Consider the following 25604-nt stretch of genomic DNA (forward strand, 5'->3'; position numbering starts at 1 on the left):
AAGGGTTAAAGCTGAATTGGAACCACATCCGAACCCGAACCGGGCCGCCCAAGGGTTAAACCGGACCCGGACCCGAACCGGGCCGCCCAAGGGTTAACGATGACTCGGACCAGAACCCGAACCGGGCCGCCCAAGGGTTAAACCTGAACCGGACCCGAACCGGGCCGCCCAAGGGTTAAACCTGAACCGGACCCGAACCGGGCCGCCCAAGGGTTAACGCTGACCCGGACCAGAACCCGAACCGGGCCGCCCAAGGGTTAACCCTGACCCGAACCGGGCTGTCCAAGGGTTAACGCTGACCCGAACCCGAACCAGGTTGCCCAAGGGTTAAACCTGAACCTGACCCGAACCGGGCTGCCCAAGGGTTAACGATGACTCGGACCAGAACCCGAACCGGGCCGCCCAAGGGTTAAACAGGACCCGGACCCGAACCGGGCCGCCCAAGGGTTAACGCCGCTCGGGCCGGGCCCCCCCGCGGGCCGGGGCCGCTCCCCCCGGGGGCGGTGCGGGGCTGACATCACATCACGGCCCCGCAGCGCCGAGCCCCGGCCGAGCTGCGGGCAGCGCTGGGCGCTGGGAGCGGGCACACCCCACCCTCCTCCTCCTCCTCTTCCTCCTCCTCCTCCTCCTCCTCCGTGTCCTTCTCCTCCTTCCCCGTCTCCTCCGCCGCTCCTCGCTCGCCGCCAGCCGCATGAGTGTCCCCGAGGTAAGGACCTGCGCTCCGGTGCCCGCAGGTGCCGCGGGGCCCGGCCGAGCCCCTCCCGGCCGAGCCTCCCGCTTTTCCTGCCCCCGATTCCCGGGATTCGATCGCGGCCGAGCCCCTCCCGCGGCCGCGGCCGCTCCGGCCCCGCAGCTCTGCTGCAGTTTTAACCCTTGGAGGGGGCGGCGGTGCCGGGGGAGCGAGCGGCGAGCGGCGCTGGGACCCCAAACGGAGCATCTCCGAAAATACGGGCATCCCAAAAACCGAGCATCCGCCCCGGGCTGCGCATCCGCGCCGGGCTGCGCATCCCAAAAAGCGAGCGTCCACCCCAGACCGGGAATCCGCCCCGAACCGCGCATCCCCCCTAAACCGCGGGTCCCCCGAGCCGAGCATTCCCCGAACCGGGAATCCCAAAGAACAGAGCATTCCCCAAACCGAGAATCCCAAAAAACAGAGCATTCCCGGAACCGAGAATCCCAAAAAACAGAGCATTCCCCGAACCGCACATCCCAAAAAACCGAATATTCCCGGAACTGCACATCCCAAAAAAACCGAGCATTCCCAGAAAAACCGAGCATTCCCCGAGCCGCACATCCCAAAAAACCGAGCACTCCCCAAGCCGAGAATCCCAAAAAACCGAGCATTCCCGGAACCGCACATCCTCCAGGCCGAGCATCCCCGGAACCGCGCATCCCCCCCAGTTCGCGCATCCCAAAAACCGCGCATCCCAAAACCGCAGGTCCAGCCCCCCCGGGGGTCGCGCATCTCCCGGGACCCCTCCCTCAGCCTCTTCCCGGTTTCCCGGACCTCTACAGGTGGCTGGAAGGGCGTGGAAAACCTCGGGAATGGCGCTGGGATAAAGGAACCGAATGGGGTGGGAGGGAGGCAGGGGAGGCCCCAAATCCAGCCCGGAGCAGCTCCCGGATTCCTGCGGGAAGGGAAATTTTGCTTCCCGAGGGTCGGTTCTGTCTCTTCCCATCCCAGGATTCCTGGGGGTTGATCCCACTCTCCCATCCCTGATCCTGCTCTCCCATCCCTGATCCCACTTTCCCATCCCATTGATCCAGGTTGTGCCCCTGGATCAATCCCAAACCCCTGGATCCTGCTGGATTTGGAGCAGAGGGTCAATTCCAAGGGATCCTTGGGGTTTGGGATCAGGGAACTCCAAGCCTGAGCCAATTCCAGACTGGGGGATCCGTGGGATTTGGGATCAGGGAGCTCCAAGCCTGTCCCAGCCCCAGGGTGTGGCACAGCCGTGGCTCTGGGAGGTCACCAGACATTCCAGGAAATCATTGGGAAGGGTCACGGAGTGGGAAGGGTCAGGAATGACCTCAGTGGGCTCTGGGAATGGGATTGCTGATCCCATAAAAGCCACATGAGTTGGGACAGGCTGGAATATTGGGACAGGGAGAATCCCTCTTTCCCAGCTTTTTGCTTAGGAAAAAACTTGTGGGATGTCACCAGCGCTGCCTTTGGGGCTGGGCATTCCCAGGTGCCATTCCCAATCCATGCCAGAATCCCTGGAAAAGTGTGTTCCCAACAATTCCAGAGAGAGATCGATGAGCAGGCCGGAATTTGGGATAAAAATCTGCAATTGGGATCAAAGAATCCTGAATTCCCGGATATCCAGGGCCGCTTTTGGAAGCCAGGCTGGGAGTTTGGACCTCTCATTCCCAGGATTTTTTATTGGAGTGGGAATGGATTTTTCCAGGAAAAAGGCCCCAGGGAAAGCACCTGCAGCAGGATGGGGAATTTTCTGTTGATTTTCAGGGAATGGATGAGGAAATGGAAAAGTTTCCCGTCTTCTATCCCAAAATTCCCTGTGTTCCCATCAGAGCTCTCCTTGTGGATTTTATCTCCTGCAACGTGGATCGATGAAATCCAAAGAAATTCCAGGAACAGCTTCCTGACCTGGCACAGCATCGATTCCAGGGCTTTTCCAAGCAAAACTGGGCCACGGATCCGGGGAATGTCAGTCCCTGGATGTGGAGAGGGAAAAGGGAAGTGGGACAAGGAGCTGTGAGAGGATTTTCCGGGATGTTTTTGGCTCTCCGGAGTCAGGAAAAGCTCCAAAACTGCAGGGGATGGTGGGATTTGGGGATGGGAATTGTTCCCACAGAAAGGCAGGAAAAGGGGAAGCCCCAGGGAATTCCTGGATCCGCATCCTGCCCCAGCTGCGGCGTTATCTGGGGCAGGAATTTGGGATTCTCCTGCAGCAACTCCTCCCACGCTGGGGCCGCTTCTCAGGCGGAGCTGGAAACCTTGGATAAGATTTCCCAAGTTTGTAAATATTCCTGAGCAATTCCTCCTGGGAAGAAAATCCAGCTGAAAATCGGGAGCAGGGGCCTAAAAGCAGGCAGAGGAATCAGAGAGAGAGCACAGAGAGATTTTCCTGGGATTTGAAGGGCTGGGAAAAGGCTTGGAGGGGGCTGGAATATTTCCTGGATCCATCCCCGTCCCGAGCCACCCCCTCCCTTCCCACGGGAAGGAGCAGCCGGAGCTGCAGCTCCTGGGGGAGTTTGGAACCAGGGAATTAAAAATAGGATGGAGCTGCATCCATGGGAATGCTGGGAGAGCCCACGGCTCGCTCTGGGAGCTGCCCAAATTCCCTGGAATCACAGCATGGATACCATGGAATGGCCACTCCAGCTTTTTTTTTCCAACTTCCAGAAGATCTGTAGGAATCTGGGATAATTCTCCCGTGCTGTGGAGTCCGGTTTGGTCTCCGTGCCTTGGAAAGGGAAAAGCATCCTAAACTTTGGGAATTTTTACCCCTCAGCCTGGGTAACTTTGCCAGGGAACAGGAGGAGCAGGAAGCCGTGGGAAGCAGGATTTGAGGGAGAAGGGATGTGAGGGAGGATGGGAACGGAAACAGGAGGAAAGGAATTCCTTTGCCTTGAAAATGGGAACGGAATCCTTGGGAATATCCAGGTGGGAGTTGTGCAGTCAGGGAGGGGCTGGAGAATTTAACCTTGGATCAGATGCTCCCGAATCCCACCCATTCCAGAGGCTGCTCCCAAATCCCAAATTAACAGATTAATGGGATCTGGGGGCGTGGTCATGTTGGGAAGAGGGAATTGAAGTGCTTGGAATTTTTCCAAAAAATCTCTGTTGAAAGGAGGATGGTCCCAGGATGATCCCAGGGCTCCTCTGGCTTGAACTGGCAGAATCATGCAGCTGGGATCATCCCAAAGGAAATGGAGCCAAACCCAGATTCCAGAGAGGAAATTCCAACTATTCCTTGTCGGGATTCTATAAACGATGCCCTACGGAAGTTCTCCATGTCTGGGAGGTTGGAACGCTGGGATATTCCCAGTGGGAATTCTCGGTGTCCTCTGCTGCCTTGGAAGGGCAGATTCTGTGGCTGGAGCAAATGCTGATCCATGGAAAAGCTGATATCGGATCAATCGGTCGGAAGCTCGATGGAATGGCTGGGCTGTGTCAGCAGAGAATTGGGATTTGGAGAGCATGGATTGATTTCCCGGGAATGCAGGATGGAGGCTTCTCCGGGGGGTTGCTAAAAATGGATTTGATGGAGCAGCTTGTCCTTGAGAATTCCAAATATCCCAAAGGGGCTCCAGGAGAGCTGGAGGGGGATTTGGGATAAGGGATGGGGAGACAGGAAAACCATTCCCTGTGCCAGAGGGCAGGGATGGATGGGATATTGGGAGGGAATTCCTGGCTGGGAGGGGCTGGGATGGAATTCCCAGAGAATTCCAGCTGTGGCTGCCCCTGGAATGTCCAAGGCCAGGCTGGACAGGGCTTGGAGTAACCTGGGATAGTGATGGAGAATCCATGGAATGTGGGAAGTGGGACATTTCCTGCCTCATTATTCCTTAAAATCCTTTCCCTTTCCTTTCCTTTCCTTTCCTTTCCTTTCCTTTCCTTTCCTTTCCTTTCCTTTCCTTTCCTTTCCTTTCCTTTCCTTTCCTTTCCTTTCCTTTCCTTTCCTTTCCTTTCCTTTCCTTTCCTTTCCTTTCCTTTCCTTTCCTTTCCTTTCCTTTCCTTTCCTTTCCTTTCCTTTCCTTTCCTTTCCTTTCCTTTCCTTTCCTTTCCTTTCCTTTCCTTTCCTTTCCTTTCCTTTCCTTTCCTTTCCTTTCCTTTCCTTTCCTTTCCTTTCCTTTCCTTTCCTTTCCTTTCCTTTCCTTTCCTTTCCTTTCCTTTCCTTTCCTTTCCTTTCCTTTCCTTTCCTTTCCTTTCCTTTCCTTTCCTTTCCTTTCCTTTCCTTTCCTTTCCTTTCCCTTTTTTCCCTCATTCCCAAATTCTCCCTAAAACCTGGGAAAAGCCCAGGTGGGATCACCAATCTTTGGGATCGCCGGTGGTTGGGAACAGAGAAGAGGAACCATTGCAATCAGGAAAAGGAAAATCCCCATTCCAATAAAAATTCCCCTCATCCAAGGCAACTCCAGCCCTCCGCTTTTTAATGAGCTTTAATTGGGATTCCGTGCAATTAATTGGGACTCAATGGAATGAATTGGGGTCGTTAACGGGCCCTGGCGGGATCTGTAACTCACACCCGGCCGGGCAGGCTCATTCCCACCCCCCTTCCCGCTTTTTTTTCATGGAATTTTATCAAACCGTGAATAGTCCCATTCATCCCGCGGCTCAATCCCGGATTCCTATCTCCCGAGTCATTCCCGAAATCCGGCAGTGAGGGCAAAAAAAAAAAAAAATTTCCGGATTTGGGAGGCAGTTTCTCGAGTGCCCCCCAAATCCATGGATTCCGGCATTCCCGGAGCCGTGCCAAGGCCGCTCCCAGAAATCCTGAGCTCCTTTGTTCCCGCTGGCAAAGGCTCTCAGCACGGATCTCCGGCTGGAATGGGGCTGGGAAAAGCTCTGGGAGCAGAATGCCCGGGAAAGGCCGTGCCAGGGAAAGGCTGGAGCCGTCAAGGTGGTGTTGGAGCGGAAAAATCGGGATAAATCGGGATAAATCGGGATGAATAAATCGGGATCTGAGCCCAGATTGGGGTCTGGCTGCGGGAAATTCCCTGCTTGATGGGAAATGTGGGAGTGCTGGGAATGGTGGTAGCCACATCCCTGTGTCCAAACTCAACATCCAAGGTGGTGTTGGAGTGGAAAAATCGGGATAAATTGAGATAAATAAACTGGGATAAATCGGGATAAATAAATCAGGATAAATCGGGATAAATAAATTGAGATCTGAGCCAATGTTTGGGTCTGGATTGAGATTCCATCTGATGGGAATTGTGGGAATACTGGGAATGGTGGCAGCCAAATCCCTGTGTCCAAAGCTGTTCCAAGCTCATCTAAAATCCAAGGAATTCCAGGATCGGGATGGGAGCTGTGTCCACCCTCCCTGTGGATCCAGAATTCTCATGGATGAGTCCCTGGCTCGGTCCTGCTCATTCCGACTTTTACTCCTCTCTGACTTCCCTAAACCCCTCCCAAGCTAGGAAAAAGCCTGGAATATTTTTTTCCATGGAGTTCAGCCGTGTCCTGGTGGGATTCCAATCAGGAATTTTCCCCTCTGGAAGTGGTGGATTCTCCCAGCAACTCCTGCTGTGCAAATCCCAACAAATTATGCAAAATAATGATGGAAAATTAAGGAAAAATTATGGGAAAATCCACCAAAAGGTTGGGAAGAACCATGCTCCAGCAAAATTCCCCGTGGGAATCCCAGGAAGCTGCTGGGGATTTTTGGGATAGGGCAGTGTCAGGAGCAGGAATTGTCACAGAGTCGATTCCGTTGGGATTTGGGAATGGGAATGACCTAAAAGGCTGAGCCACATTCCAGGAATGTCCAAGGAAAACTTGGATGGGGCTTGGAGCAACCTGGGATGGGGGAACTGCCCATGGAATGGGGTGGGATTGAAGGTCCATTCCCACCCATCCCATTCCAGAATTCCATGATTTCCAGGGATTCCAGCTGGCAACGCCTGACCCATCATCAATGCCGGATCCCTGTGGATCCCGACCCTTGGAATGCCGCTGGAGCAAATCCCCAAAATCCTCCGGGTCGTTATCCCCGTCCCCCTGTTCACAGTTTGGGATCGATCCCCGCTGGAAGTTGGGATCCAAAGGGTTTCCTTCTTTTCCAGGCTCCTGGAGCAGCCCTGATTCCCTGAGCTCCGTGTCCATCCCGGGGGATCCGGAGGCGCCCGACCAGCCCGGAGCCGAGCAGGGCAGGTGAGGATCCCGAGGGACCCGGAGAGGGATGGGAACATTCCCAGGATTCGGTGGGATAGCCCAAATTTCTCCGCTGGAAGCTGGGAATGTGCTTCCATGCTTTTTTATCCGTAGGATTGCGTCAGCTTCCACGGGTTTCCTCCCAGAATTTGACCCGTTATCCCAAAAATTCTCTGCGGATCAAATCCGTGGAATGTTCAGTCTTTTTGGGAATGAGGATGACGGAAGTTAATTCAGGAAAAATCCAAAATGCATGGAAAAATTGTCCTGGGATGAGAATTCCATGCAGGTTCATCCAGAGGGATCCTGGCTCCCATTGGGATCATCCCCACCTCTGGAAAAGGGAATCTCGTGTGAAGAGCAGGGAAAACTTTTTGATTCCCCAAAAATCCAAGGAAAACCTGGGGAAAAAGTGGGATTGGAGGCACATTTTGGGGCAGGGGAGGGACATCGCGGCCTCTGCTCCGCCAGCTCCCGGCTTTGAGCTGGAATAACAGGGAAAACAAGGAAAACAAGGAAAACAAGGAGAACAAGGAAAACAATCAAGGCTGCCTTGCCTTGCTCCGGAGGGTTCCGCTCATCCCGGGAGCCGGAGCACAAGGAAAGGCTTGTCCAGGCTCGGCTTCCCGGGGCTTGGGAAGGGGGGTCGGTGCCATTCCGTGACTCTCCAGTGCTTCCCGGGAAACGGGAATGTGCAGCCTGGAATATCGGCTGGATCCACATTGTTTTCCTTCCTCTTTTCTGGATGGGATTCGGCCATCCGCATTCCTTGATTTCTGCTGGAAAAGTTTGGGAGAAACTTCCCAAAGAAATCCTTTTGGGATTTTGGAGACACCCCAGAGTGCTCATTCCCAAAAATATTTGGGATTTTTTACGTGGAAAGGGAGAACTGTCAGAGCTGCTTCCCAGAACGCTGTTCCCTGCTTTGGAAAAATCCCAGGAAAAATCAATTTCCCAGGATAAATAAATTTCCCTGTCCTGTACAAAGCTGGGGCTTGGAAAAGGAATTTTTCCAGGCTGTCCCAAAGTTTCTGCTTCTGTGGATTTTTTCCTGGAATTTTTTGATCCTCTCCTACCTGGCATCTCCCCAAGGAATTTTTTCCTTGTGGGATCCCCTTTCCCTGACAATTCCATCCCTTTAACTCCCACTCTAAAGTGGCTTTTCCCCCATTTTCCCATTAAAAATTTGACTTTGGGAATGGTTGGATTGATGGGATCTTCCCACCGGAGGATTTTTCTTGGGATAGATCCAAACTGCTGGATCCCATCTGGAAAACCCCGTTGGATCCAAGGATTTGGGATGGGATGTGAAAGAATTCTCATGGATGAATCCCTGGCTCACGCTCATTCCATCAGGAAAAGCGACTTTTCTCCGTCTCCTCCTGAAAAGTCGGGAAAAAGCCTGGAATTTTTTTTTCCCTGAAGGAAGCGGAATTCCAAGGAGCTGGAGGAGGGGAAATTCCCAGGGGTGGTGCCCCAGGGCAGCTCCGGGGGCTGGGAATGTTCTCCATCCCAAGCTTCCCGAGGTGGGAAGGACTCGGAAAACAGAGTGGGAGGACAACTCCTGGAATTTTTTCCAGAGGGGGAATTCTGGGATTGTTCTCAGCACGTGGGGCCTGGGAAAGTTTGGTTTTCCTCCTCCAGAAGTTTTCCCAGATGGAAAACAATCCAACCTCGGCTCCCTGAGGGTGCCAGGGATGGTGTTTGCATCTTTCTGAGAATTCCATGAGATCCGTGGGAAACTTGGGAAGCTGCTGCACGATCCGGGAGGCATGAGGATTCCTGGGAATAGCTCTGCTCCGTCCAGCCTCGCTTGGAGCTTCTTTCCAGGATTTGGGAAGAGGAGAGGCTGTTCCCAGGATTTCAAGAAAGTTGAAATCCTTGAAAAGTCAAAATCCATGAAATCCCAGGCGCTTCCAGGCTGGAAAAACCTCAGCTGGGAGATTCCCAGCCGGAATTGTCCCACCTCCCACATTCCATGGATTCTGTCGCCATCCCAGGCTGCTCCAAGCCCCATCCAACCTCACCTTGAACATTCCATGGATCCCGGGCCAGCCCCGGCTTCTTTGGGAATTCCAGCTCATCCCCTCCCCGCTTTTCCTAGGGAAGAATTCCTTCCCAATATCCCATAATCCCACTTTTTAAAACCATAAATCCATTATTTTTCTGGAATTCCTCCATCCTCTAGAAGAACTTTGGCAACCATGTGGAATTCTCCAAAAAGGGGAGGAGGAAATGGGGTTGGAACCACCAAAAATTCCCTGCTGGGGGCGGATCCCGGCCCTCCGGAGCAGCAGGAAGGGTTCGAGGCTTTTCCCTGAATTCCTGGGGAATCAATGGAATTTTTTCCTTTCCCTTCTCTGCACAGAGCTCCATGAGGGACCTGCACAAGTCTGAGGTGCTGGGGAGCAAGCGCGGCCTGGTGAGTGTCCGGAGCCGGGAATTCCCACCCGGCTGCGACAAAATCCATGGAAAACTCATCCCAAGCCAGCCCAGAGCTGGGGGAATTCATGGCATTCCCACCCCTCATCCCACATTTCTTTGGGTTTTCCCTTCTTGGGTTGAAGTGTCAAGGTTGGATCAGGAATTCCAAACCCATGACCAGGCTGGATTGGGAATTCCAGCCCTGTGGTGAGGTTGGATTGGGAATTCCAATGGCCAGGCTGGATTGGGAATTCCAGTCAGCTGCTGCTCCCGAGTTTTTCCGTCCCAATGGAAAAAATTCCTGGACTGGGAGGGGAGGTGGCTTTGGAAGGGCTCTCCCAGCACGTTCTGAGGTTTTCCAGCCTGGATTTCACCCCTGGATATCAATCCTAAAAAATTCTAGGATATCAATCCCAAAATTTCTCCTGGCTCCAGCTGGGTGGGATCTCGGATCACCCTAAATCCATTCCCAAACAGACCAAATCCTTTGGGATTTCATCCCAAATCCCTCAGTCCTGATGCTCCCAGGTGCAGATTCCATGTGGAATCCACCGGAAATTTGGGATCACAGCTCTGTCCTGGGAATCCCCCAGGAATGTGGCACAGCAATGAGTCCAGAGTGGATTTTTCTGGAAAAAATTTCCGGATTTTATAATTTTTCCTCCCTGTTTTCCACACAAGGGAATTGCAGGATGTTTGTGGGGTGGGATTGGGCAGCTCCAGCTCCTTCCTGGCTATTCCAGATCCTTGATTTTCCTCTGGAAAAGCGGCTCCTGTTTGTGCCCAGCCTTAATGAGCCATTGATGCTGGAAATGTCAAACTCCAGCATTCCTGACCTTTCCCATGGAAAAAAACTTCCAGGGATGCGTCGGATCCGGAGGGAGGGGGGAAAACAACCTCATCCCTGGAGCTGGGATCGGCTTGGATTTGGGATTTCTACAAAATCCCAAAATTCCTACAGAACTCAGCCTTGAATTCATCCAGAAAATCCCAGACAGGGAATTTTTATCACAACAGGAAAATCTGGAATAGCAGGATTTGGGAAAGGCTCCACGTCCTGGATCCCCTTCCTGAAAACCCCAGAGTTTTTCACATTGGATTTCCTTTTCCCGATGATTTTTCCAAGCAAATCCCTCTTTTTTTCCCTGCTGCCCAACCAAATCCATCAGAAAAACAGCAAATCCTGGAGAGATCCCTTTATTCCCACTAAAAATCCTCGGAACACGGGCAGCACCATGGTGACAGCACAAAAGCTGCTGGAAGGGCACAATTCCAAGGAAATAAAGCTGGAAGGGAGGAATTTTTCCTCCCAGAAATTCCAGGTGAAGGCAGGGATGAATTTCTCCGTGCGCTCGGATGCTCAGGGCGGATTACCGGGAGCTATTTTTAGGATATCCAGGTTTTTTCAGGATTAGGGCTGGGGCTCTGCCTGCTGTTGTGGCCACAGCTCCTTTCCCGATTTTTCCCTCGCTCCCGCTGTTTCCAAGACTCCCGAGGGATGAAAGGATCCTTTGAAAAGCCAAACCCATGGAGACAAGAGCTGCTCCCAGGAAAGGCCGGAGCTGCCAGGAAAGTGGGAAAACGTCCAAGCACGGCTGGGGGGTTGTTCCTGGGACCTTTTCCTGGTTTTCCAGGCATTACTATTCCGAGGGAATGAGGGCAGAGCTCCTGGGTTCTTTCCCTGTTTTCCCAGGCTTTGCTATTCCCAAAGAATGAGGGCAGAACCGATGGATTTTTACTCCTGGAATATTTTCCTGGTTTTCCAGGTTTTGCTATTCCCAGAGAATGAGGGCAGAGCCGATGGATTTTTACTCCTGGAATATTTTCCTGTTTTTCCAGGCATTGTTATTCCCAGGGGATGAGGGCAGAGCTGGGGATTTACTCCTGGGTCCTTTCCCACCAGGATCAGTGGATGGATCCTTCAGATTCCCAAGCTTCCAGGATCAGCTCATGGATCCTTGGGATCCCTGCTGGACCCTGGGCTACTCCATGCAGGAAAACCTGCGGAAAATGCAGAATATTCCCAAGGCTCCCTCCATCCCTAAGCGCTCCCATCCCGCCCCAATTCCCGCTCTCCCGCCATCCATTTCCAAGCCATCACGTTCCAAGCTGGAATTCCTTTGTCATGTGCACCCAGGCGTGTCCTGGATGAGCATTCCCACTCCAAAGGGGAGCAGCTGGAATTCTGCAGCTCTCCGAGCCTTTGGGAGCCCCTCCAGCACTGGGGCAGAGCCGTAGATTTTTCGGGAATATTCATGTCGGAATGGGGCCATCCCGATGCTTCCATGTTCCAAAAAGAGGAGAGCAACCAGGAATGGTTTTTTTGGGAATGCTGAGCTTGCTTTTTGAGCCTTTTGGAAGCCATTTCTCGCTCCAGGGAATGCTTTGGATTTTTTGGGAATGTTCATGTTGGAATGGGCCCATCCCGACCCTTCCATGTCCATGGTAAAAATGCAAGGACAACCAGGAATGTGGGAGGGTTTTGGGAATGCTGAGCCTTCTTTTCAAGCCTTTTGGGAGCTATTCCAGCACTAGGAGAATTCTCTGGATTTTTCAGGAATGTTCACATGGGAATGGGGCCATCCCAGTACTTCCATGTCCATGGTAAAAATGTGAGGACAACCAGGAATGTGGGGTTTTTTTGGGAATGCTGATTCCTGCATTTTCCTGCAGCTATCATGGCAGGAAAAACAGATTGGGAATGGGAGAACAACCAGGAATGTGGGTTTTTTTGGGAATGCTGAGCCTTCTTTTCATGCCTTGTGGGAGCCATTCCAGCACTGGGAAAACTCTAGATTTTTTGGGAATGCTCATGCCAGGCCCATCTCGATGCTTCCACCAGCTAAAAACAACAGAACAACCAGGAATGTGTGGGTTTGGGATTTTTTCGGGAATGCCGATCCCTGCGTTTCCCCGCAGATGTCATGGCGGCCGCAGTACCGCAGCTCCAAGTTCCGGAATGTTTACGGGAAGGCGGCGAGCCGGGAGCACTGCTTCGACGGGATCCCCATCACCAAGAACGTCCACGACAACCATTTCTGCGCCGTCAACGCGCGCTACCTGGCCATCGTCACCGAGAGCGCCGGCGGCGGCTCCTTCCTCGTCATCCCACTGGAGCAGGTGAGATTCCCAATGGGAATTCACAAAAATGTGTCCAGATTCCTGCTGCTCTTCCTGGGGTTCCTTCCTCGTCATCCCGCTGGAGGAGGTGAGATTCCTGGTGGGAATTCACAAAAATGTGTCAAAATTCCTGCTGGTGTTTCTGGGGACTCCTTCCTCGTCATCCTGCTGGAGGAGGTGAGATTCCCAACGGGAATTCACAAAAATGTGTCAAAATTCCTGCTGGTCTTTCTGGGGTCCCTTCCTTGTCATCCTGCTGGAGCAGGTGAGATTCCCAATGGGAATTCCCAAAGTGTCCATATTCCTACTGGTCTTTCTGGGGTTCTTTCCTCGTCATCCCACTGGAGCAGGTGAGATTCCCAACGGGAATTCACAAAAATGTGGCACAATTCCCAGGGAAGTTGGAGTTCCCTGTCCCTGGAATGTTCAAGGCCAGGTTGGAGCAACCTGGGATATCGGAATGGGATAAAATCCCATTCCTGCTCAAACCATTCTAGGATTCTGGGATTCTTGGATTGCTCCCAAAATTCAAGCACTCCCCTGGGATATTCCCGAATTCCAAGCGGGAATCCACATCCCATCCTTGGGCACCTGCAGCGCTGGGATGCTCCCAGCCTCATTCCTAGGGGGAATTTTGCCATGGAAGAGCTGCATTCCCAAATTCCCAGATGCCAAATTCCAGCTGGGAAGGGAAGCTGGGAAAAGCAGGAGCTCTCCCGATCTTTTCCCCCCCCATCCCATCATTCCTCCTACCCTTTCCCTGTGCAGCATTCCCGCCTCTCCCGAATTCCTCGTTCATTCCGGAGGCAGCTCCAGATGGAAGGAATTCTAATCAGGATTTAATTGCAGAGCACAGCTTGAGCCTCATTAATATTCCCAGAAAAAAAACCCAAAAAACACGGGAGCTTTGTCTGAGCACCGGGAGCGCTCCAGCTCCGGCTTCATCCCGGCTCCTTCCTCCCAGATCCCAGCTGGAATCTCCATCCACACTCCCTCGATCCCGAATCCTGAGGAACAACCCTGAATTCCCAGAAAATCCCACTTTTTTTCCCTGTCAAAATCCCTCTGGGATAAAAGCAGAGATGGCGTTTGCTCCCTGTTCCGAAGGGATCCTTGGAAATCCTGGGATATCCAGCTGATCAATCCTGCCTGGAGCGGCCCTAGATGCTGGAGGAGTTAACAAATTCCTGATTTTTTTTTTTTTTTTTTTTTTTTTTTTTTCTAATCCGGAGCCTGATTAGCTCGTTAAGGAGAAACTAATTTTCCTTGGAAACCAGCAGCTCCCTAATTAATTGGGATCCATAATTAGAAACTAATGAAGGTAACCCGGATACCGCGGAGCCGCTCCGTGGATTTGCTGCCGTATTTTTGGATCTTTTCCCTGGATTTTGCCCTCAGCAAAGCTCCTGGGATCTGGGCTGGGCCATCTGCTCCTCCCGCTCATCCCAAATCCACATCCCGGGGTTTATCCAAGGGATGTGTGGGTTGGGAAGAGGGAGCTTTGTTCCTCCTTCCTCCCAGATTCCAGAGCCTCAGGATTGGGAGTGAACCTTGGGATAAAAATATCCCAAGGAAGTGGGCGAAGGATGGGGAAGAGCAGGAGTGGCTCCATAGGAACGGGAGAATCCCGGAATCCTGGAATGGTTTGGGTTGGGAAGGACATTAAAGCTCATCCCATTCCATGAGTTGGACAGGGATGGATTTGGGATGGGGAAAAAGCTGGATTGGGATGGGGAAAAAGCTGGATTTGGGATAGGACAGGGACAATTCCCACTATCCAAGGATGCTCCAAGCCCTCTCCAACCTGGCCTTGAGGATTTGGTCCAGAGACCCCTTGGAAAATATTCCTGCATTTTGAGTCAGGGAACAAAATCCTTGGATGCGGCAATTCCATGGGGAAGCAGCTCGGTGCCATCCTTCTGGAGCTCATCCCAATCTCCCAGAGCCAGGCTGGGAATGTTCTCCTGGAGAAGAAAAGGATTCAGGGAATCTCAGAACCACTTCCAAGGCCTAAAGGAGCTCCGGGAAAGCTGGAGAGGGATTTGGGATAAGGGTTTTGTTGGGATCGCCATGGATCCCTTTGCAGGGACTCACTTCCATGGAAACAGAGGGATTTTTGTTCCTGCTGGGAATGAGGAGCTGTTTTCCAGAGGCAGCCGATGTTCTCTCCCAGAGGAAGTGGGAACGGGAAGGGGGAGCCTCTGTTTATCCGGAGGAAGCTGAAATCCAAACTCCTGCTCCCGTCACTGCTGGGATTGTGGGAATGGTCGGATCTGGGGCAGGAAAAGACTGGATCTGGGATGGGAGAAAGGCTGGATATGGGATGGGAAAAGGGCTGGATATGGGATGGGAAAAGGGCTGGATTTGGGATGGGACAGCACTGGATTTGGAATGGAATCCCCAAACCCTTCCATATTCCCTTGGGATTTTCCATCCAGGATTTGGATGCTGCATCCATCCCTGAGGTTTTCCATGTGGGATTGAAGAATGGGGCAGAATCCAGGGATTTCTCCACATTTGTGGCGCTTTCCAGGGAATGGGGAGTTATTTTTTCCGAATAATTTTCCCTTTTCCCAGCATAACCCAAAGGATTTTCCCTTTTCCGAGCGCTTTAGCAAAGGGAGGGGCGGGAGCTGCCGGAAGGTTTTCTCCTTCCAGCCTTTTCCGTGGAAAACCTCGGAGCTGCCAGAGCCGGGAGCGCTCCAGGCTGTCCCTGCGGGGCCGGAATCTGGGTCACCGCTCTTCCCTCAGCCGGGGATCAGGGATCCAGGGATTAGGATTCACCTTGGATTAACTCCTGCCTGCCGGCAAGGTCCTGCTGAAAAACGGGAAAACGTGGCCGGAATCCTGGATTTTTTAGGGATTTTCCCCCTTTTATTGCCTTTATTTTTCCTTTTTATTTCCCTTTTCCTTTTCCAGGTGGAATGGCACATTCCTTGTCATTTTCCCACTGTTTGCTACCAATTTTAATCAAAATTCTGGATTTCTTGGGAAGAAACATTCCCAAATAACCAAACTCAGCATTGTCCTCCTAAAATCCTGAAAAATTTCGGGAAAAATCCATCAAATCTCCTTGGAAAAGGAATTCACTTGGCTGATTCCTCAAAATGAAAGTGGTGGAATTTGAACGTGTGCTGTTAAAAATTCCATCCACCTGGAACTCCAGTTTCTGCTGGAATATCTGCTGCAGCTGGGATGTGAATAAAGTCCTGGCAGTGCAAATCAGAAATCTGGGAAAAGTGGGATAAGCCGAGCCTTTGGATAAACGCTGGGGACTGGAATATTTCCTATAACAAAGCTAAAACCAGGAATTGCATCCCAGAAATTCACTGTGAGGCAGAACTAAGGAATCACTGCCATTCCCATATTTCCTTTTCCTTCTCCATCTGATCATTGGGAATTTTCCTTCCCAAATTCCTCCCTGCAGCTTGAGGGAGGAAACGAATCCCAAGATTGGGAGCGACAGCTCTGGGGCCGTTCCTGGCCCTGATCTGACTTCCTGGAGCTGCTGAGGGCGGAATTCCCAGCACATTCCTTTGTTCCCAATAAATTGAGCTGGGAGTTGGGCACAGGAAAAGTCAGGAAGGAAAATCCATGAAATATTCAGCGGCTGTGCCGAGCTGACCCAGTTATTCCGCACGCTCCGGCACGGAGCCAGCACGGAGCAGGGAAGGACACCAGGGTGGCGTCCGGACACAGAGATTCCTTGGGAATGGGAAGGATTCCTGTGGCCCATCCCAGTGGGAATCTTCCCAGGAGGCTCCATGAAAGCTTTGGGAATTCCGCATGGAAAGGTCCCATCCTGTGGGGTCGTGGATTGAGGATTAGCAGGAATGGGTGATCCCAGAATTTGGGGGTTGTTCTGTGGAGGAGAGCCTTGGAAAATGGTGATTCCAAAGTTTGGGAGGGGAATCCAGAATTTGGGAGGGAGATCCAAAATTTCGGAGGGAAATCCAAAGTTTGGGAAGGAAAACCAAAATTTGGGAGGGAAATCCAAAATTTTGGAGGGAAATCCGAAATTTGGGAAGGAAAACCAAAATTCCGGAGGGAAATCCAAAGTTTGGGAGGGAAATTCCAAATGCTCCAACTCCAGGCCGGGGTGGATGAGCTTGGAGCAACCTGGGATAAAGAAAAAGGTTTCTGGGCCATGGCAGGGATTGGGAATGGATCTCCTGGAAGACCTTTCCACCCAAACCCTTCTGGGATTCTGGGATCCAATGGCTGAGGGGCTCTGGAGCCTCTGGAGTCTCTCCCAGTCCTTTTTCCCATGGATTTGGATTGTGAAAGGAGAGGTTTGGATACTGGGAAAATTCCCTCATGGAAAAGGTTTTCCAGCCCTGTCCCCATTCCCAGAGGGATTGGAAATCCCTGTGGATGTGTGCTGGGATCAGTGCTGGGAATGGTTGGACTCCGTGATCTTGGAGCGCTTTTCCAACCCAAATATTCCATGAATTCCCACTGAGCTCCCAGCTGTCCTGTCCCTGCTCCATGGAGCCTGGAGAATCCCATCCATGGGTCAGCTGGGAATACTGGGAATATTGGATAAACCCAATCCCTGGCTTGGCCCATCCCAGGCTGAGCTGGATCTCCCTTCTCCAACAATTTCCCATCCCTGGAAACACCAATTTCTCCCGAAGTCTGACAGTTTTCCCGATGTTTTCCTTGATTTCCCATTCCAGACCGGCCGGATCGAGCCGAACTATCCCAAAGTTTGTGGCCACCAGGGAAATGTGCTGGACATCAAGTGGAACCCCTTCATTGAGAACGTCATCGCCTCCTGCTCCGAGGACACCTCGGTGAGCCGGAATTTTGGGATGCAATTCCCAGATCCATCCATCCTCCCAACCCTATTGATTCCCTATCTTGATATTTCCATGGCATTTCTTTTGGGAATGCTGAGGAACAGGAGATCAAAGCCAATCCCACGTTGTGCCCAGCCTGGCTCATGGGCCAGAATTCCTTCATGTTCCTTTTGTTCTGGACACAAAATTCTGGGAGAATCCCTGGTGGTTTTTAGAGCAACTAACCTGGAAAATCTGGGAGTTTTTATCCCAAATGATCCCAAAATGTGGAGCTTGTAGGGTCAGGTTTGGGGTCTCGGGTCAAGGAAGGGCTGGAATTTGTCCAGGGAAGGTTCAGTTTGGAATTTCTCCATGGAAAAGATTCCTAAACATTGGAATGGGATGCCCAGGGATGTTTGGAGTGCCCATCCTGGGAGGTATCCAAGGAATTCCTGGATGTGGCACTCGATGTTGATCCATCCCAGTTTGGATTCCATGTTCCTGGAGCTCTTTTCCACCCTCAGGGTTCCCATGATCCATCCCAAAGGATCCTAAAGGAAAAATCCCACCTGTAAAGGGGGAGACCATGATCCATTCCTGGTTTTGCAGGATGGGGATTTGGGATGATCCAGGTTTTATCCCATTCCTCTCTATCCCACCTCTCCTGAGCCTTGGTTTTCCTTCTCCTCATCCGGATAAATCCGGCATTTTTTATTAGCTGGAAACCTGGCAAGGAAAACATGGAGTGGGAAAAATTCCTGGAGTCCTGGGGAGCTGTGTCCCACTTCCCAGAAAACCTTTCAGAGGAACAGAGGGACTGGGAGAGATCTGGGATTCTGGGAAGTCTCCATGAACAAATCTGGGAATTCGGGATGAGGATTCCAATGCCCTGCCAGGATAACACTGGCGGGATTTTTCCCAAGGATTCATTATTTACCCTTGAGGAATCATCCACAGCAAGGCTGATCCTGAAATTCCTGAAAGTATTTTTTTGGGAAAGAGCTTTCAAGGCCAGGAGTTGGGATGCTCCAAACCCCATCCCAGGTGCGGCTCTATCCTGGTGGGATTTTTCCCAAGGGATCCCAAGGATTCATTATTTATCCATGAGGAACCTTCAGCCTGGATGGAACCTGGATAGGACAGGAATTCCAGAATGGGAGTTGGGATGTTCCAAACCCCATTCCAGTTGTGGATCTATCCTGGATTTTTCCCAAGAGATCCCAAGGATTTGTTATTTATCCTTGAGGAACCATCCACAGCAGGGCTGATCCTGAAATTCCTGAAAGCTTTATTTTTTTGGGAAAGAGCTTTCAAGGCCAGGGGTTGGGATGCTCCATGCCATTGCAGGTGCGGATCTGGGAGATTCCGGAGGGCGGGCTGAAGCGGAACATGACGGAGGCGGCGCTGGAGCTGTACGGGCACAGCCGCCGCGTCGGGCTCGTGGAGTGGCACCCGACCACCAACAACATCCTCTTCAGCGCCGGCTACGACTACAAGGTCAGGCTTCCTGGGAATGCCATCCCCAAGGGTTTTCCCGGATTTCGGCACTGCTGGGAGTCACCTGTGGATGGCCAGAGTGGGATTGTGGAATGGTGGAGTGGTTTGGGTTGGAAGGAGCTTAAAGCTCATCTCGTGCTGTGCTTTCCATGGGCCAGGGAGACATTCCATGGGTCAGAGAGAGCTTTCATGGATCAGGGAGAGCTTCCAAAAACCAGGAACGGCTTCCATAGACCATAAACAGTTTCCATAGGCCAGGGAGAAACTCCACAGGCCAGGAGGAGCTTCCACAGATCAGGGAGAGCTTCCATAGATCAGGAGCAACTTCCAAAAAGCCAGGAACAGCTTCCATTGACCAGGAACAACTTCCATTGACCAGGGAGACCTCCCAAAAATTAGGAACAGCTTCCATAGTCCAGGAACAGATTCCATAGATCAGGAACAACTTCCATTGACCAGGGGGAGCTTCAATAGATCAGGAACATCTTCCAAAAAGCCGGAAACAGCTTCCATTGACCAGGGAGACCTCCCAAAAATTAGGAACAGCTTCCATAGTCCAGGAACAACTTCCATAGATCAGGAACAACTTCCATTGACCAGGGGGAGCTTCCATTGACCAGGAACAGCTTCCATAGACCAGGGAGACCTCCCAAAAACCAGGAACAGCTTCCACAGACCAGGAATGCCCCCCACCATCCCAGGCTCTTCCCACAGGTGCTGATCTGGAACCTGGACATCGGCGAGCCGGTGAAGATGATCGACTGCCACACAGACGTGATCCTCTGCATGTCCTTCAACACGGACGGCAGCCTCCTGGCCACCACCTGCAAGGACAAGAGGCTGCGCGTGGTGGAGCCGCGCTCCGGGCGGGTCCTGCAGGTGGGGCGGGGCGCCTGGAGTCAGATTTTGGGGGAGAATCCTGTGGAATGTTGGGAAAAAATGTATGGAAAATGTTGTAGGTGCTCCCAATTCCCAGGGTGGTTGTGGGGATGGTGGGAAGGGTTTGGCCTCGTGCTGAGTTGGAGGCTTTGATTCTGTTGGTAATTAAGGGAATAAAGGGGAAGGAGCAGGAATTTGGAAGAGGAAGGTGGGATCTCCCTGATCCTTGGGAAAATGGGAATTTTGGCTTGCCCAGGTCCCGGTGCTGAAGGACAGAGCTGGAATTTCCCTGGGATGCAGCGAGGGGAGCAAGGAAAGGGTTTTCCTGGGATGAGAGCTGGATCCAAGGGGAATTCCAGAGCTCACTCCTGTCTTGCAGGAGGCCAGCTGCAAGAACCACCGCGTCAACCGCGTGGTTTTCCTGGGAAGCACCAAGCGGCTCCTGACCACGGGAGTGTCCCGCTGGAACACCCGGCAGATCGCCCTCTGGGACCAGGTGGGTGCCAGGATCCCACTCCAATCCCGCTGGAATTCCTGCTCCATCCCTTTTGGAATTCCTGCTCCATCCCTGCCAGGATCCCTGCTCCATATCCATGCAATTCCTTCTCTATACTGGCCAGGATCCCACTCTGTCCTTGCCAGAATTCCTGCTCCATATCCACTGGAATTCCTGCTCCATCCCTGTTGGAATTTCTGCTCCATCCCCACCAGGATCCCACTCTGTCTCTGCTGAAATTCCTGCTCCATCCTTGCTCAGACCCCTGCTCCGTCTCTGCTGGAATTCCTGATCTAACCCTACTGGAATTCGTGCTTCATCCCTGCTGGAATTCCTGCTCCAACCTCACCACAATCCCTGCTCTACCCTCACTGGAATTCCTGCTCCATGCCCACCAACATCCCTGCTCCATCCCTGCTGGAATTCCCTCTCCACTGCCATCAGGTTCCCGCTCATCACCACCATTGGGACACGGCTAACCCCAGGATTTTCCTGTTTTCCAGGAGGATTTATCCATGCCCCTGATCGAGGAGGAGATCGATGGGCTCTCGGGGCTCCTCTTCCCGTTCTACGACGCCGACACCCACATGCTGTACCTGGCTGGGAAGGTAGGGATGCACGGAGCACCCGGATGGGGCATTCCCAGAAAATCCCCCAGCACTGCCCAGGGACTGGGGCTGGAATTTGTATCCTGGAGTGGTTGTGTGGAGAGGGAGCTTCCAACTCCTCCAGTTCCATGGATGTCCCTGCCGTGGGACACATCCTGTTATCCCAGGCTGCTCCAAGCCCTGCCCAACCCAGAACATTCCAGGGATCCTGGGGTAGCCACAGCTTCTCTGGGAATTACAGCCCATCCCCTCCCCACCCTCCCAGGGAACAATTCCTTCCCAAAATCCCATCTATCCCTGCCTTCTAAATGCTCCTAATCCCAGTTTTTCCCACTTTCTCATTTCCAAATCCATTCCCATCCCTCCTCCCTGCTGCTCCAGGGCGACGGCAACATCCGGTACTACGAGATCGGCTCGGAAAAGCCCTACCTGAGTTATCTCATGGAATTCCGCTCCCCGGCTCCGCAGAAAGGGCTGGGTAAGGATGGAGGAGCTGCTGCTCCACTTCTCAGAGCACGGAAAAGGCGGATGGGGACAATGCTGGATTGAATGGCACAAAGGAAAGGGATTGGATTGGATTGGATTGGATTGAGTTTTGGATTGGATTGGATTGGATTGGATTGGATTGGATTGGATTGGGTTTGCATTGGATTTGGATTGGATTGGATTGGATTGGATTGGATTGGATTGGATTGGATTGGATTGGGTTGGGTTGGGTTTGGATTGGATTGGGTTTGGATTGGGATTGGATTGGGTTTAGATTGGATTGGATTTGGTTTGGGTTGGGTTTGGACTGAGTTTGGATTGGGATTGGATTTGGTTTTGGATTGGATTTGGTTTAGATTGGATTGGATTTGGTTTGGGTTGGGTTTGGATTGAGTTTGGATTTGGATTGGGATTGGATTAGATTGGATTGGATTGGGTTTGAAGTTGATTTGGATTGAATTTGGAATTGGATTGGGTTGGTTTGTGGTGGGTTTGGGATTGGAATTTTCCATGCTGGAATATCATGGATGGCTGATCCCAGTGCTGTCCAGTTTGGGATTTTCCATGCTGGAATTTCCCGCTGGCTGATCCCGGTGCTGTCCAGTTTGGGATTTTCCATGCTGGAATTTCCCGCTGGCTGATCCTGGTGCTCTCCGCAGGGGTGATGCCGAAGCACGGCCTGGACGTCTCCGCCTGCGAAGTTTTCCGGTTCTACAAACTCATCACCCTCAAGGGGCTCATCGAGCCCATCTCCATGATCGTCCCGAGGCGGGTGAGTCCTGGAATGTGGGAATGAGCGGGATCCGGAATGTCTGGGCAGGTCTGGAGCCGTGGACCTGCCCCACTTCAGCCAATCCCAAGCATGGCTCTGTTCCCACCATTCCTGGACCTCTCCATCCTTCCTCATCCCACAGTTTAACGGGAATGTTTTCATGGAATGTTTCTGCAAAGGGTTGGTCTCTGAGGTTTGGGAGTTTTTGGGAAAATATGCCTTGGATTGGGGTTTCCTGGGAAGCAAATCCAGCTGCTGGATCCCAGGTTCTCTGCTCCAGCCAGCACTTCCCAAATTTCCTCCCTGTGCCCAGAGTTTCCCAACTATCCCGGTGTTTGTTCCCTCTGCGGGGCAGGGAATTATTCCCCCACACCCAGGGAGGAGATTCCAGGATCCCATTGCTCTTCTCCCATTTTCCAGTCGGAGACGTACCAGGAGGACATTTATCCCATGACTCCGGGCACGGAGCCGGCCCTGACGCCGGATGAGTGGCTCAGCGGGGTCAACAGAGGTAAAGCCACCAGGGGGGTATCCCAAAAATATCTGGGGTGTGGGAAAGGGCCAGCACTGATCCCGCTGATCCGCCGGCTCTCCTGCAGATCCCATCCTGATGTCGCTGAAGGAGGGATACAAGAGGAATTCCAAGATCGTCTTCAAGGCGCCGGTGAGGGAGAAGAAGAGCGTGGTGGTCAACGGGATCGACCTCCTGGAGAACGTCCCGCCCCGCACGGAGAATGAGGTGGGGCAGGCCTGGAGCGGGAATGGGAATGGGAATGGGATCTGGGAGATGAACCTGGAAAGGTGCTGCGCTGCTGGTCTCCATCCCAGTGGAGGTGGGAATGTGGGATCCCTCCAGGGATGAGAGCCTAGGATCCATCCCATGACTCTTTTCCATGGTGGGAAACTGGGATCCATCCCACAACTCTTCTCCAAGGTGGGATCCTGGGATCCATCCCATGATGAGAGCCTGGGATCCATCCCATGACTCTTTTCCATGGTGGGATCCCGGGATCCATCCCACAACCCTTTCCCATGATGGATGCCTTTTCCACGACACCTCCCATTACCCCAAGCTGCTCCATCCTGGCCTTGGACACTTCCAGGGATCCAGGAGCAGCCACAGCTTCTCTGGGAATTCCAGCACAGCCCCTCCCCGCCCTCCCAGCTGGGAATTCCTTCCCAAAATCCCATCCTTCTGTTCAAATCCATCCCTTGTCCCCAAGATCAGCACAAATCCGGCAAAACCCCAGGATGAGCTGGTGTGATCCCACCAGCTCCATCCCTTCATCTCCATCCTTGTTTTCCAGCTGCTCCGGATGTTCTTCCGGCAGCAGGACGAGATCCGGCGGCTGAAGGACGAGCTCTCGCAGAAGGACATTCGGATCCGGCAGCTGCAGCTGGAATTAAAGAACTTCCGGAACAGTCCCAAGAACAATTGACTCCAGGGACGTTTTCTAAAGAAATTCCTTTGTTTCTACTCCCAAATTCCTTGGATCCACTCACCCAGAACACAATTCCGGAATCCGCGGCTGCCGAGAGCCTGGAATCACGTCCTGCGCGTCTTGTCCGGCACTAATCCCGCTCTAACCTGATTCCTGGGAAAGCCTGGAGGCTCCCACTACGTTGGAGCCGTGTCCTGTCCGTCGGGATGAGCCAGCCCGGGGCGGATTCCCGGGAAAGCGCCAAGCTTCCTTGCTATTAATTTTTTTTTTCCTATGCAAAAATGTGACAGCGGGAACGGAACTGGAAAAGGGGGCGGGAAGTGGGAAGGGCTTGATCGTCAAAGGGGGTGTCCAGGTGGGAATCCGGGATCCTTCCCGTGCTGGGAAAATGGGATTGATCCCGTGGGAGCAGGACGGGATCCTTCCCATGCTGGGAAACTGGGATCATTCCTGTGGGAGCAGGATGGGATCCTGCCTGTGCTGGGAAACTGGGATCATTCCTATGGGAGAAGGATGGGATCCTTCCTGTGCTGGAAAACTGGGATAATTTCCAGGGGATCAGGATGGGATCCATCCCATGCTGGGAAACTGGGATCATTCCTATGGGATCAGGATGAGATCCTTCCCATGCTGGGAATCTGGGATCATTCCCATGGTGGGATCCTGGGATCCATCCCACGACCCTCTCCCATGGTGGGAACCTGGGATCCTTCCCAGGGTGGAGTCCTGGAATTCTCCCCATGATGGGATCCTGGGATCCTTCCCATAGTGGGAATCTGGGATCATTCCCATGGGAGCAGGATGGGATCTTTCCCAGGATAGGAACTCAGGATTCTTCTCGTGGTGGGAATCCAGGATTCTTCCTGCAGTTGGAGCCTGGGATCCATCCCAAGATCCTTTCCCATGGTGGAAATCTGGGATCATTCCTGTGGTGAGAACTTGGGATTCTTCCCATGATGGAATCCTGGGATATTCCTGGGGGTGGTGCCCCAGGGATGGATCCCGAGGGATGGATCCAGACCTTGCCGGGCTCAGCACGTTGGACAATCCCAGGATTGCTGGAATTTGCCCGGAGCACAGGGAACGACACCAGATCCTGTTGTTTTTTCCTGGAGATCCCAATTCCTGAAATTCCCGGCGTTCCCGGCGCGGGTCTGTCCCGTCCGTGTCCCGCGTTCCCCGCTGCGTTCCATGTGCTGTCATTCCCGATTATTTATGCTCCCACGGGATAGTGATGGAATAAAATCTTTTCAGGATACCAGAACCGTGTTCCTGCTTTTCCTTCTCCACCCAGGGGGTCCATGGGAGGGGGAATCCCAAGGAAAATTCTGGACCAGGGAGGGGGAAGCAGCCAAAGATGGATCCTGGAATCCAGCATGGATCCTCATTCCAGCATTCCCAGCTCATCCCAACATTCCCAGTTAGGATCCAACTCATTCCAGAGGGAGCGCTGGCTTTTCCCTGGATCCAGGAGCTCCTTGTTCCCAGCCTGGCAAAGCCAGGAGAGGATTTTCCAGGAGAAAGGCTCCAGGTTTCCTGGGATAAACCCCCAGATCCCCCCCATTCCCAAGGGGAAAATATTCCAGAGGCTTCACTCAACCCCAGCCTCTCCCTGGGCTTCATCCAAAGGATTTTAGGGATCAAGGTGCTAAAACGATGTGGGAATTCCCACATTTCCAGAACTGCAATTCCCTCTTTTTTAAAGGTACTAAAAACCACTGAGAATTCCCAGTTTTCTGAGGCTTTAATTCCTTGGCTTTTTTACGGAGCCAAAAGTGCAAAAAAAATCTGGGAATTCCCACTTGTCCAGGACAGCCCTTCCTTGTTTTCCCAGAAAGAATTCCAGAGGCAGGATTTGTATCAAAAGCTTTATTGAAATTCCTCAAAGCCAAACAGACAAAAACTCCAAAGGTGGCTCTGCCGGGCCCCCAAATTCCCAAAAAAACCTGGAGCCGCTGGATTTTTACACACGGAAGCTTTCCTAGGAAATCCAAGTCACTTCCAAAGGGATTTTTTTTCCCGTGGGATCTGTACATTCCCCAAGGATTTTCCGGGTTTTTTGCCTCCCACAAGGTAAGAAAATACAATTTTCAGGAATTTCCATGGAATTTCAGGCATTTCTCCTGGAATTCCTGGCTTTCTGGGTGGAAAAATTTGGGTTTTCCAAGCAGTTTTTCCTGGATCAGGGGCAGAAATTCCAGAGGGAGGTGATTGTGAAAGGGGGGGAGGAGTTGGTTTATTCCAAGGTCGGG

The 25604-nt window shown here is 52.5% G+C and overlaps 1 protein-coding gene across 2 annotated transcripts; it reads left to right on the plus strand.

Moving 5' to 3' along the window:
- The first annotated feature begins 520 nt into the window (after nucleotides 1–520).
- On the plus strand, nucleotides 521–24616 carry CORO2B (coronin 2B). 2 transcript variants are annotated; one of them, XM_033070866.1, is made up of 14 exons: nucleotides 521–706; nucleotides 6760–6847; nucleotides 9216–9269; nucleotides 12191–12391; nucleotides 17071–17187; nucleotides 18520–18669; nucleotides 19384–19548; nucleotides 19928–20044; nucleotides 20548–20652; nucleotides 21034–21130; nucleotides 21798–21910; nucleotides 22331–22421; nucleotides 22510–22649; nucleotides 23218–24616. In XM_033070866.1, exons 3-14 carry the CDS (start codon nucleotides 9222–9224, stop codon nucleotides 23347–23349), a joined length of 1476 nt encoding a protein of 491 aa, XP_032926757.1. In that variant the 5' UTR covers nucleotides 521–706; nucleotides 6760–6847; nucleotides 9216–9221; the 3' UTR covers nucleotides 23350–24616. The 2 variants fall into 2 exon arrangements, with proteins under 2 accessions (XP_032926757.1, XP_032926758.1); XM_033070867.1 differs by lacking the exon at nucleotides 9216–9269.
- Nucleotides 24617–25604: the final 988 nt, after the last annotated feature.

Source organism: Catharus ustulatus, chromosome 12 (assembly GCF_009819885.2).
Source record: "Catharus ustulatus isolate bCatUst1 chromosome 12, bCatUst1.pri.v2, whole genome shotgun sequence".
Taxonomy (NCBI): Eukaryota; Metazoa; Chordata; class Aves; order Passeriformes; family Turdidae; genus Catharus; species Catharus ustulatus.

Bases quoted from the DNA above. Each gene is read 5' to 3' on its own strand.
- CORO2B (XM_033070866.1), top strand. From the start codon at position 9,222: ATGAGGGACCTGCACAAGTCTGAGGTGCTGGGGAGCAAGCGCGGCCTG. The intron at 9,270-12,190 runs GTGAGTGTCCGG...GTTTCCCCGCAG, and splicing joins TGGGGAGCAAGCGCGGCCTG to ATGTCATGGCGGCCGCAGTA. The intron at 17,188-18,519 runs GTGAGCCGGAAT...ATGCCATTGCAG, and splicing joins CCTGCTCCGAGGACACCTCG to GTGCGGATCTGGGAGATTCC.